Source organism: Pelecanus crispus, chromosome 9 (genome assembly GCF_030463565.1).
Source record: "Pelecanus crispus isolate bPelCri1 chromosome 9, bPelCri1.pri, whole genome shotgun sequence".
Classification (NCBI taxonomy): Eukaryota; Metazoa; Chordata; class Aves; order Pelecaniformes; family Pelecanidae; genus Pelecanus; species Pelecanus crispus.
In genome coordinates, this window is record NC_134651.1 from 41,758,446 (window position 1) to 41,770,948 (window position 12,503).

A 12,503-nucleotide genomic window follows, 5' to 3' on the forward strand; every position below is an offset into this window, starting at 1 on the left:
CCCCCCCCCACCCCCTCCTGCCAGGAGCTGCAGAGCGATGAGGTCTCCCCTCAGCCTCCTCTTCTCCAGGCTGAACACCCCCAGCTCCCTCAGCCGCTCCCCACCAGCCCTGTGCTCCAGACCCTTCCCCAGCTCCGTTGCCCTTCTCTGAACGTGCTCCAGCACCTCAATGTCTTTCTTGTGCTGAGGGGCCCAAAACTGGACACAGGATTCCAGGTGCAGCCTCACCAGCGCCGAGTACAGGGGGACAATCGCCTCCCTGCTCCTGCTGGCCACACTATTCCTGATACAAGCCAGGATGCTGTTGGCCTTCTTGGCCACCTGGGCACACTGCTGGCTCATGTTCAGCCGGCTGTCAACCAGCACCCTCAGTTCCTTTTCAGCCAGGCAGCTTTCCAGCCACTCTTCCCCAAGCCTGTAGCGTTGCATGGGGTTGTTGTGACGGAACTGGGGAAAATTGTGGAAAATTGGGTTCGTGTGGAGGCGGGAATGAAAGCTGCCTCAGCCGGGAGTCAGCCCCCGTCCTGACGTGCACCCAGAGCCAGCCTGGGCAACGCTGGCAGGCAGTGGCGCTCCCTGGGCTGTGCAGAACAGGCCCCCCCAGGGCCAAACGCGCGGCGGGCCTGGGGGGATAGAGCGGTGTCAGGCGCGCAAGATGGGGCCGTGAGACTTCAGCCGGGAGGTGCTGAGGTGGCAGAGCCGTGCCCTGGGGTGGGTGCTGCTGGCTGGGAGGGAGCTGCAGTGCCGGGACATCCCCCATGCTGCCTCTCATCCCTGCTCATGGCGATGGGGACAGCTCGGCCGCTTCACGGTGGGACGCGCGGCAAGGAAACATGGGGTTTGCTTCACACCGGTAGAGGAATGCATCATTTTTTCAGCCCACAGACAACAGGGGAGACAACCGAGTGTCGCAAATACACGGCTGTCGCCCTACTGCAGAGCTTTGGGGTATTTCACTGCCTCCAAGCAGGCAGCACGTCCTCAGCTTCTTCCAGCACCTGCCGCAGAGGTGCAGCCATCAGGCTCTCGTCTAAAGCCAGGCTGGGGCTGCAGCACCAGAAGCGCTGTGCTCTGCGGGCGGACGATGAGTGTGTTTTCCTAACAGCTTATGAGAGCTGACAGTAACACAATAAAGTTACAGTGTGAGACAGGAGCTCTGTCCTCTGCGCTGGATTGCTTACAGGAGCATTTTAGGTCCTAAGGGGGCCTATAGGAAGGATGGGGGCAATCTTTTTAGCAAGGCCTGTTGTGACAGGACAAGGAGTAATGGATTTAAACTAAAGAAGAATAGGTTTAGACTGGATATAAGGAAGAAATTTATTACAGTGAGGGTGGTGAAGCACTGGCAGAGGTTGCCCAGAGAGGCGGTGGAGCCATCCCTGGCACCATCCCAGGCCAGGTTGGACGGGGCTGTGAGCACCCTGCTCTGGTTAAAGCTGTCCCTGGCACTGCAGGGGCTGGGCTGGGTGGGCTCTAAAGGTCCCTCCCAACCCAAAGCATTCTATGATCCTATAACAGGACTTAGCAGCTTCCTAGCAGTTTCTATCCAAAGAGTACAGAGCCGCAACGATATTAAAAGTGAGAAAATAACTATTTTATAGGTGGGAAAATGAAAGCGAAAGTGCCAAGTGCCATCGGCAGGAGTCTCGGAGCACCTGAGTCGGCTCTGGGAGGACCCCAGCACACCCCAGTGCTTACACTGGAGGGAGAGCTTTCTCCAGCAGATGCTGGTGCAGACGGTTTTGGTAAGAGCATCGATGCTACGGGGAGTATTTGTCCCTGCTGTGGCCTTGACCCTGCTTCTGGGCGTGCTGAGCCCCAGCATCCCTGCTCCCTAGCTTGCAGGTCGGGCAGCCGGCTGTGCATGGAGGCTGGGTGCTCGGGCTCGGCGTGGCAGGGGAGGGCAGGGAAGGGGCCGTGGGGAGGCAGGAGGGCCGTGGGGACACCGAGCTGGCCCACGCCTCAGCCCTGTGCTGGGGCAGGCAGGCGGGTACCAGCCTGCAGGCAGCCGGGGAGGAAGAGGAGGAGGAGTTAGCGTTCATTGCGGGCAGCCTTCCCAGGCAGGCTTCCCAGCTCAGGGCAGAGCAGGTGGAGGGACGGAGGGGACGCAGGCTCTCGGCCGGCCGGGGAGATGGAGTGGCTGAGCCAGCGCTGCCCGCCGCTGCCCGCTGCCCAGGGCTGCCCCCGGCCAGGCCGCGGCACCTTGCTGCTGGTAAGTGGGAGTCCTCCCGCGCTGCCAGGGCTGGCTCCGTGCTCGGGATGGGGGGACGCGGGTGACCCATTGGGGAGCGTCGTGGATGCGAACCCAGGCAGCTGTGGAAATGCCTCTGTCGATACCTTTGTAGAAGGGAACCTCTGGGAAAAAAAAAAAGAAAAAGATCACGCAGGAGAAATGTATTCTCAGTCTCTGCAGAGAGCAAAGCAAATTTCTTAGGAGTTGTTTTCCACTTGCGATGAGGAAGCTCACAGCCTACTCGGGATTGCCGCAAGTTGTGTTTGATTGGGTTGGTTTTGTTTTTTTTTTAACAGAACCTCATCAAAACTAGGCAAAAAGTCCTAACATGGTAATTTTAAACCCTAAAGCTGTTTTCAGTTCACCAAAGCCAAAACAAATCTCACAGAAATCGTGGTCTCTCTAAACTCAACTATCATTTTGCTGGTCAGTGCTTTTTGGCGAAATACTTAAAAAATCTCACAGCAGGTTTTTCAGTTTTGTTCACTTTGACATTTTGGCAGTCATGGATTTATCAGGTAGGAATCCTGAAGTTTCAGTCCTTCATTTTTGCACCATCCCTTGGCAAATACAATTATTCTGAAAAAAAAAGGGGGGGGGGGGGCTTGTATCTTTCTTTTCAGAAAAAAGGGGAAAACACCCAAAAAACCCCAAGAGAGTGGTCACTCTTGTACTAATATTCAATCACAAATGTTTGTGGGGATTTCCTCATCACATGCACATACATCTCCAAGAAGATTAATGTTGCTGTGCTGAACAGGTCAGGTTTGTTTTTTTTTTTTTTCCCCTGAGCAGGGAGCATGATTACATTCTAATCTGGAAAAACAGATACACCAGCACATCTCTGTTTGGCTTGTAGCTATCTGAGTAGCTTCTGGGATTTGTTGCATAATATTTGTTAAATGGCTTAGTAGAAAAAAGAGCACAAAAGAAGCTCTAAAAATTATTATGAAGAAACCTTGTGATAACAAAGAATATTTCCTCAAATGGATTGGAAAAGAGGAGACAATCAATATAGCATATCGGTCATTTTCCAAGTGGAAAGGAGCTCCTGTCTTTGTGGTGACAAGAGAGATTTTTCTTTTTTTAATTCAATCTTTAAAAAACTCTGACATTGGCCCTGTAATGGAAGGGTTTTCAGAGAACAAAGGAGGGTGGAAATAAGAGGGAAAAATGAATATATTCTTAGTCTTATAAGCATTTTTTAACCACTGTAGTTGAATAAGGGCCAGATGCTGTTTATTTCAAAAACAAGACAAAAGACAAAGAGAAGAGCAGCTGTGCGGAGACAGCGAGCGCTGCAGCCCCGGGTACAGGCACCATCCTTCGGCTATTACTCAGCACACCAAATTAACCTTGCTATTCCAGCAACGTTCCTGCTGAGATAATTATGCATTTTTACGTGACTGTGTTTATGGCATGTAAGTACAAAGAGCAGCAAAGGGGCTTGCCAGGAATAGCATCTAACGTACAGTAAAACCAACTTGTTGCCGCCGCGCTGCCAGGCCACGGAGAGCGCGTTATTGTTTTCTGCAGCCCGGCAGGAGAGTGACAGCCCCACAGACCTGGGCTGTGTCTATTATGATTTCTGTGCCTGAAAGGATCCAATTTCACTGTCCTATTACTATCAGATAATTAAGATGAAATGAACTTAAAGCCTGCACTTAAGTCTTATCCCCCCTTGCCAGCTATGCGAGTCTGTATCATAGCCTGGGTGAGCTGCACAACATCACCAGAAGAGAGTAATCGTCCCGGACTGGAGGGCAGGATGAAAGCTTTCCCGGCACAGACTGTATTACCGCAGGCTTCCCGTGGCTCCGGTCCCGCCTCAGGCTCCAGCCCAAATCTGTTTCCCATGACCAGATCCCTACCCCTACCTGACATACCACTCTCCTCCTTTCCACATCCCCGGGGAGGCAGAGGGTCCCGTCCCCACCGTTTGCCGGCGAGGTGGACGTGCCTCCCCCGCGCACACGGCCGGAGGATGGCTGCAGGACGTGTCCTCAGCAGGAAAGGTGTGCTTGGTGCGGGAGCCGCGCCTGGTGGTTCCCTTCTCGCCCCTTTTTGCAACAGAAATTTATCTTATCAGAGGCAATCGGTGACTTACCTCCTTATTCTTCTTTGGAAAACCAGTCCTGGCTGCTGAGGCCGTGTAGCAGGGTCTGTAACCCCCGTTAGCCTGGGGCGTGCCCTCCCGCAGCACAGGTCGGGGCACCTCTGGGCAGATACAAAAGCTGACCCTTTCCTGCCCCGAGGACTTGGCACAGTACTGGATTGGCCCCATTGGAGGGGAATGAATCTCCCTGTGAGCATGTTTTCACTTAAATTACAACTAGCATTTGTTTTCACTTAAATTACAACTAGCATTACTGTAACGTGGAAAGAAAGAAGTCTGGAGACTTCCCCTGAGCCACAGATGGTGTAAATGCTTAGTTTTACAAAATGCAATACCTCACCTAACATCATCACTCATCTATTTTGCATTTCAGGTGCTGACTCTGTCTTTGCTGATGTACCCCGTGCTGAGGAGTCTCGCTCTTCAGCTGCACTCTGCCGTCACCGGCAGCTACATCTCTGGGACCCACTCCATTGCCTTCATCAACTGTCTCAACGAGCAGATTGCCAAGGATATTGCAAGGTACACAGACGCTTCCCCTGCTTGTCTGCTTGAATTGTTCGAAAGCAGCTTGTTGTGGAAGAAAGCCTTTCCTTGTCCCTCGAGGGGAGCTGTACTTCTCTGTACTTTGCACTTCTGGCCAAGCGGTGCTCCTGTTCTCTTACACTCTCTCTTTCTCTCTCTCTCTGTATCACATAACCACTTACCAAGAGCTGTGCTTTCTAAAAGAAAGTTGACAATTGCCTCTGAAGTCAATGCCACAGTAACATCAAGCCAATTGTCAATTTATTCCACTGCCTTTCGTTTTCGAGACCCGTTTTAAAGCCATGGCCATAAATCTCTGGGTCCTCAGATGGATTAAGCCCCAGCCTCGTGTTCTCTGGTCTGCCACAGTCCTTCTTCTTCTCTGGAACAACACAGATAAATTCCAGGAGAAGTGTTTATGGGGAGGGAAAAAGCATAGTACACTGCCATGAAAATAAATAAAAGGCGAAAGTGGTCCACAACAAACACAGAACAGGCACTTGTGAGGTACCACCTGGAAGCCCGTGCTCTGCTCACCAGAAAAACTTCAGGGAATGAGGGCTTTACCTTGATTGGTTTTTTTTCTCTTTTAATGTATGAGATACTTTGCATGATATGTTACATGCAGTTTTTTTCACATACCCGCTGGTCCCTGACTCAATAGATGGTTTGTTCAAAGTACTGAAACCATGTTGACTGGGGAAATGTTTACGATGGACCATTAAGTTTCCTGCAACACCTCCTGCACTGTTTTCTCTGCAACCCTGCTGCTTGCCAAAAACTCTCCCCGTCCTCTGTAAAGTGTTCCCAAACAGTCATTCAGGAACCGACCGGCTACTGAAAGGGATTTTGTGTCACCTTAAATACTGCAACTGTATTAAGAAATTCAAATAGAATAATATCTGTACCGCTTGATGTCTTCTGAAAAAAGGAGTAACTGTACGTGGCTGGTGAAAAGAGCCTCAGTTCCCGAAAATGCTTCATCTGAACAGCTTTGCAAATGCTTTCCACTCTTTGTTCCTTATCTTGCAGGGAAGGGAGAGGAAATAAATCACTCCCCATTGCTGAGATATATGTGCTTTGGTTGTGTTTTTACTGGTGGAGTAATTATTCCTTTGTTTTGGAATTTGGATGAATAAGCCATGGTTGTAGAGGATGACACAGGGCTTCTACACTTATTTTCCCACCCACCATTTTCCTGGTGCTGTCGTGTTTATTCTTCCTCTACGTTGCTCAGCGGAGCACCCACTTTGGCGGATCAGACTGCACAGAAATTTTCTGCTGGTTTTAAGGAAGAGGAGTTCAGGGTTAGTGAAAGCAGATTAGGTGCAGGTAGAATTCAGCATCGGGCTTGTTCATTGCATCAGTTCTGACCTAGTTTATCCAGCTTACTATTAACTTAAAACCCTCAGAAGAAACCCCGAGTCCACACAGGAGGTCTAGTCTCTCCCCTGCACCCGCTCTGAGAAGTTGACCCCTTTGGGCTGGTTGCTGTGGCCATTGCACCTCACACAACGTAGCGAACACCTGAGCAGCCTGTCAGCCTCTGGTTCTGCCTTAGATTTGTGCATATCATTTTCTTTGCTTTTCTGCTTATGAATATTTCATCTGTCTCCACTCAGATCCTATTGTGAGGCAGGGACAAAGAAACACACATTAAGCACCCACCCCAAAGATATCATGTATTATGCAGACGTTTTTCCACAGATCACGTTCAGCTTCTTGCAACGTTTCCCGTTCCCATAGTGGCCGCTTGTTTCCGCTCAGCTTGCTAGAACAAAGTTCAGGATCTCAGTTAGGATCACAGTTTATGAGGACAGAGCAGAAGCAATTAGAAGGTACTCATCCAAATCAAAAGGTTCCTGCGCTAAAGTGACTTGGAAGTTGCAGGCAACGAAAACAAAATGATTCATGCCATGTGTCTGACATGATAAGCACAGCGGGGATATCTCCGCTCGTGCTGCTGCAGTTTGTTGGTCTACAGATTAACTCAAGATGCTTTACAAGCATTAAATGCCTCGAACTGGCTACACATGGCGAGAGCAAACAACCCGGAGCCTCCTCGGATGGCTGGTCCTCTCAGGCCATGCTTCCTCTGAGCCGCCGGCAGAGAAAAGTCCGTCTCCATCCCCTTGCTGTGCTTAACCATTAAACCCAATCTCACGAGTTAGCTGGGTCCAGGCACTGGTTTTCCCATGCACTGCTGGACTGGCAAGATGTCGTCGGATCGCCGGGAAGGGCTGCTTTCCTCCCAGCGCCCGGGCTGCTCCCAATTCCTCCCTGCCCCGCAGCAGAGCCTGTGCAGCCCTACAAGGGCACCTTTGCCTTGTGCTCGTAGTTGCAGCATATGAACTTCTACAGACAGACAGAGAAAGCAGGGATGATAATAAAGACGTGCAAAGGAGCTTATGCACATTCAAACAAGAGCCCAGCTTTCCGTATGGGCCAGAGGCCAGATTGCGATGCACGATGCAGTTGCGCGTTAGCACCCTGACCGCGGGGTCTTCAGGTCGCTGCCGTGGGGCAGGCACCTCTTGTGCCCCTTCTGCTCGTCTTCGGGGGCACACCGGCCAGCTTGTTTTGTAATTGCCTCGGGCCTGTACCATACCCTGGATGTAAGGACAATAAATTTTTAACTTGCTCTGAGCCAAAGACATCCTGGAGAGTGTTTCGGATTGGAGCAGAAGTTAATGGGAATGGTTTAAATTCTTTAGCTCACTAAGGGTTAATTTTTACAGGTTGTTGAATCGAGCCTTCCAGTATCTATTAACTCCTGCCTTCTCTGCAGTTCAAGGTCATCTAGAAGTTAAATCTTTGCATTGTCAAAGCACTGGGTACAAAGTAGTGCCTGGTGACTCCAGTGTTAAAGAAAACCAGAAGTGAAGTCACTGGGGCAGCGCCTTTAACAGAGCTGTCTGCAAGAGGGATGGGGCTGCCATCTCTGTGAGAAGGGCCCAGGCATTGCTGTGGTCAGAAAACACAACATTTGACCTAGTTCTTCTAAAAATCCACCCTGAGATTGCTTCAGTACTCTTTAATCACTTAAATATCACTTCTGCTGGCAGACCCGAGCCGCTCTGCAATAACAAATCAGCCCACAACTAAAGGAGGCAGCCGGAGGGGAGGAATTTATTTGGGCTTCAGGTTTCTAGGACATTTTGGGTAGAAAAACCTTGATGTTGTTAATTTAACAAGATCCTCATTTAGTCTGCTATGTGAGGAAGCAGCACAGTTTGACCGCGTAAATACAGGACTGGGAGACAAACCCCTCGGCATCCGACCCAGCCCCGGTTCTCGTGGCCCCGTGGCTCAGCCCCTGCCCTGGTGTCCCTGTGGCGGCACGGGCACAGGGCTGACACTGGGTGGGATCCTGGCACCGTGCGAGGCACAGGTCCCACATGCTGCTCTGGGCCAGGAGCAACACCCAACCTTCCTCCTTGGCGGGGAGGGATGGCGGGGATGGTCCCAGAGCCGTGCCAGGAGGACCTGAGCTGAAGCAGCTCCAGCTGGAGGTCACCTTTGCCTCTGCTTTCCCAGGGTAATAATTAACCCCATCCCCTCCATCTCCAACATCAAAGCTGGCGCTGGCGGTCAGGGGCAGCACAAGGGAATGTCCCCACGGCTGGGGGCAAGCTCTGAGCCGCAGCAAGCTGGGGACAGGCACTAACTCCCCCTCCTGTCTCACCCAGGGCCATCATGGATAAGAAGCTGGCTGCTAACGTGAACATCCTGCCGAAGAGCTTGGCCTTGTAAGTTGGGCTGAGTATTCCCCAACGGAGGAGGCAAACCCGGGCTCCCCGGGGGGGAAGGAGGAGATGGACACCCTGCGGCCCCAGGGAGAGGAGGCAGTTTCCAGAAAGCTGCTGGGTCTGTTTGCTGTTGCAGATGGTAGAGATGATCTTCACCCATGCAAAGTGCGCTAAGCTTATTAAGGAGCGCAGATGCTCCGACTGCCAGCGGGGACCATTTATTTATTGGTTACTTAGCTACACAGAGATCTAGCAAAGAGCTAGGTGATTTATGGTCCTGAGGACATAGCGCTGGGTTTTAGAGGAGCTAAAAAGAAACTAAGATAGGGACCAGAAAAGGCCTTTACGATATTAAGCAGCACTTTCAGGAAGGGAGAACAGTATCTTTGACCTTGAAATACAACCAGCCACACTTTGCAGGTATCCTCAGCCATCCACACAAAAGGATTGCACTTGTTAGAGGGGTTCAAGAACAAAGCCCCAAAATAGCCATTTGCTCGCAGGAGCACCCTGGCCCGGCCCTACATCGCAGCCTCCCCGCAGGAGGGGCTCCTCCCAGCGCAGCCCCCCAGGCTCTCCCATAGCCCGGCCGGGGCTGCTGAGCTACGGCAAACGCAGCAATACCCTTCTTCCCTTTACGCGTGGTTCCTACGAGCCACGACAGCCAGAGCCGAGTTGCTCACGCACAGCCCTGCCTGCTCCAGCTGGTTTCCCCTCCATGACCTGCTCCGGAGACACCGCGACGCCTCCGAATGCCTCCCCGCACAGGAACCCAGCGCGCAGATGAAATCAGGATGGCTTTCTGTCAACATAAATGTTTTGAAAGGTCATATCTGACTCACGAGAAGTACATCTCCTCTCCTGCAGGGAAAAAGAGGAAAAAAAGCGTGATGCTGCTGTGCTCAGCCTCCCAGCTGCAGCCATGCCATGGTCCCCGCAGGCATCGTCCCCCAGCCACTGCTTGGAGCGGGGCCACCACCCCGCAGCCCCCCACAGCCACCTCAGTCCCAGCTCCTTTGCCCTGCTGTCCCCCCTGGGCAGCTCTTTCAAGGCTGGAACAGCCAAGGAGGCTCTGGTCTGTAAATCCAGGGTGCTCAATCACATCCACAGCAGACTTTTGGGGCCAGTGATGCTTCTCGAGCACCACTTTGTAAAGGAACAGCCATGTGCAGAAAGCACCAAGCAGGGCAACTAAACCCCGCAGGGGAACAGGCATGGCTGCACCCAGAGCTGTGTTGGCTGATGGTGCTTTTCCTTTAAATCCAGGTATTTCTGGAAAGGGGAACTGGAAGAATCCACTGAAATACTGCTGGTAAGTGACAATTCCCCATGTCACAAAAATCCCCATCCCAGACAGCCCCAGCCAAAAGGGGCTGCGGGGTGGTTTGGGGAGGGTGGGACCAACCTGCCCAAGATTTGGGACAGTACCCAGCGGCCCCGAGCGCCAGCCTGCGGGCATGGCAGTGGTGGCTGGGGGTGACAGCCCAGCTCAGCCCCTCATCCTGCCACCGCAGGGGATGTCCCCCAGGAAAGAGCCCAGGAAGGGCTCCTGTTGCACCGCTGGGCGCCAGCCGTGCTGGATGGGTGCAGTGGAACTGTGCATGCAGGATTGCTCTGTCCCCTTTACTTCTCCCCTGCTTTTTGTTTAGTTTTGGTTTTTTTTTTTTTTACTCTCCACAGTTAGTGAAAACAAGGACATCCAAAATAGGCGAATTGTCCAACTACGTCAGGTGAGGCTCTGGCTCCATGGGAGCAGTGGGTTTCCTATCCAAGGTACGATGCCATCTCGTGCTCAGGCTTTGGGAGTCAGGTTCCTTGAGCCCATTCCCACCCAGGGAGGGTTTAAGTGCTCCTGTTGTACCTTGTGAGCCAGAAAAAAAACCCTAGAGATGGCATCAGCAAAGAAAAAGGTTGGCAGGAATATCAACTGTTGGGCTTCAACCAGCCCCTCCGTACTGGGTACAAGGAGGGATTCTCCTCCTAACACAGGTTATTCCCCAGCTGCCTCCTGGCAGGATTTCCTGAGTTTCCCAAGCACCGAGTGGCGAGTGCAGCCAGCTTTGGGCCAGGGCCCCTGGCAGTCAGCTGCTGGCTGTGGTAAACCCCAAACTCAAAGCAAAATTCTCACGTGGCAGAAAGAAGATGCGGGTGCTTTGAAGTCAGCGGAGAGCGTGGGGCAGGGCTGGTGCGCACCGCTGGGAGCAGAGACCTCTGCTTCCTGCGCCTGCGAGCGGGAGCGGGTCTGTTCTGCCGCGGGGCTGTCGGTGACGCTGTTCCTCTGCGTCTGTTTCCACTTTAGATCCATCCATCCCTTTGAAATTCCTGAAATCATCAGCCTGCCTATTGACCAAGGAAACCCTCTCTACCTCAAATGGATAGAGGAAAGTGTCCCACGGGACTAACTGGAAAGTGCAGAAAGCACCTCGCTTTTGGGGAGACCGGGTGAAACGTGCTGAGCCGCGCCGGTCTCCCTGCACAGGCAGGAGTTACGCACGCGTGGGGAGGCAGCTTATATCTTCACAGGTTTGCTATAACACAGAAGTTTGGGATTGGGAATTTCATTTGCACTCCAAACATCCCCCTCCTTGGCCTAACCCTGTGCTCCAGGGAGCACCGAGCAGCCCGGAGACAGCGGAGGCCAAAGCAGGGAAGGGCTACGTGCACCAAGGGCTGTTGCAGCATTACAGATGAGGATACAGAGAGATGCTCGTGTCAGGGCACTGCAGCGTTTGGGGGCTGTCCCAGGCCCCCTGCAGCAAGTGCCAGTGGGTAGCCATGGCCTGGCAGCCCCCAGCAGCCCCTCCAGCGCCGTGCGTCCCCGCAGCCAACACCCAAAAACCCTGCCTGGCCCCGCTGCTCCACTGCAGTGGCTGTCGCAGCATCCCGCCCCGCTCTGCCTCCTGCTTCCCCAGCCCAGAAGATGTGGCTGGCACCGGGCGATGCGCCGGCTCACGCCCTCTCCTGCTGTCATGCAACGCGCGGGTTCGAGCCATACAAAATCCAAGGAAACGGCAAACTTGAGCAGACGCCGCAAGCATTTACCAGGAGCCGCAAGCAGTGCACGCACTGACCCTGCCAAGCCGGGGAGAGCCGGGATGAGCTGGGCAATATCCACGGCCAGTTCAGGGAAACCACATCCCAGCAGGACCAGGGCATCGCCTGGCTGCGGGGCAGCACAGCCCCGGCCCTGCATCCCCAACCCACGTCTGAACGGTGGCTTTCTACCTGGGCCAAGTTTAACCTTGTAAAAAGATGCTCGTGTTAATGGGATGTAACTTAACAGAACAATATCGAGTTATTTATGTGACTGGGAAGGGAACAAACAGGAGCATTTCTTACCTGGGCAGGCTCACGTGTTGTCGCAGTTTGCAGGCGCAGCGGCCGCGGTGAGCTGGGCGGGAGGAAGGTCGAAAGCCCGCCGTGGGTTTGCAGCGACTCTCTCCAGCCCGACGCTGAGCGATGCTCCGCTGGCTCTCACCTGCTCACCTCGGGCGTGCGGAGAAGCGACGCAGGGCGCTTTGCAGGTATTGAGAGCTGTGCCCGCAGGCTTGCATGGCCGCATCGGATGTAGGCTCACAGGTGCAGGAAAGAGAAGATAAGATGGAAAACGGTCTAGGCTGCGAAAGCTGGAAACTTTTCAGTGGTAAATCCGAAGAAGCAGGATCCCAGCTGGGCATCTTGTCTGGCAAAACGGAACAAAGCACATGAAGCAAGCAGCAGCACCCCCAGGCCAGGCCTGCGCTGCGGCCAAAGCTAAGCTTTGTTTAGCCCTGTCAGGGCTACGTTGTGCAACGTGCAAGTTTTAGGCTAAAATTAAGGGGGTGGGGGCCATTTGGGACCAGTCAGTAGGACTGCAGGTGAAGGCAGCCCCTCTCCACAA

The 12,503-nt window shown here is 53.1% G+C and overlaps 1 protein-coding gene across 1 annotated transcript; it reads left to right on the top strand.

Moving 5' to 3' along the window:
• The first annotated feature begins 2,131 nt into the window (after positions 1-2,131).
• Positions 2,132-11,025, top strand: CUTA (cutA divalent cation tolerance homolog). Its single transcript, XM_075717090.1, has 6 exons — positions 2,132-2,212; positions 4,723-4,871; positions 8,564-8,623; positions 9,890-9,935; positions 10,304-10,353; positions 10,923-11,025. The coding sequence occupies exons 1-6, from the start codon at positions 2,132-2,134 to the stop codon at positions 11,023-11,025; spliced, it is 489 nt and encodes a 162-aa protein (XP_075573205.1).
• The last annotated feature ends 1,478 nt before the right edge of the window (positions 11,026-12,503 follow it).

Excerpts from the sequence above, each read along its gene's own strand:
- CUTA (XM_075717090.1), top strand. The coding sequence starts at position 2,132 with ATGGAGTGGCTGAGCCAGCGCTGCCCGCCGCTGCCCGCTGCCCAGGGC. Across the intron at positions 4,872-8,563 it reads ATTGCCAAGGATATTGCAAG|GGCCATCATGGATAAGAAGC; the intron begins GTACACAGACGC and ends TGTCTCACCCAG. Across the intron at positions 8,624-9,889 it reads CTGCCGAAGAGCTTGGCCTT|GTATTTCTGGAAAGGGGAAC; the intron begins GTAAGTTGGGCT and ends CTTTAAATCCAG.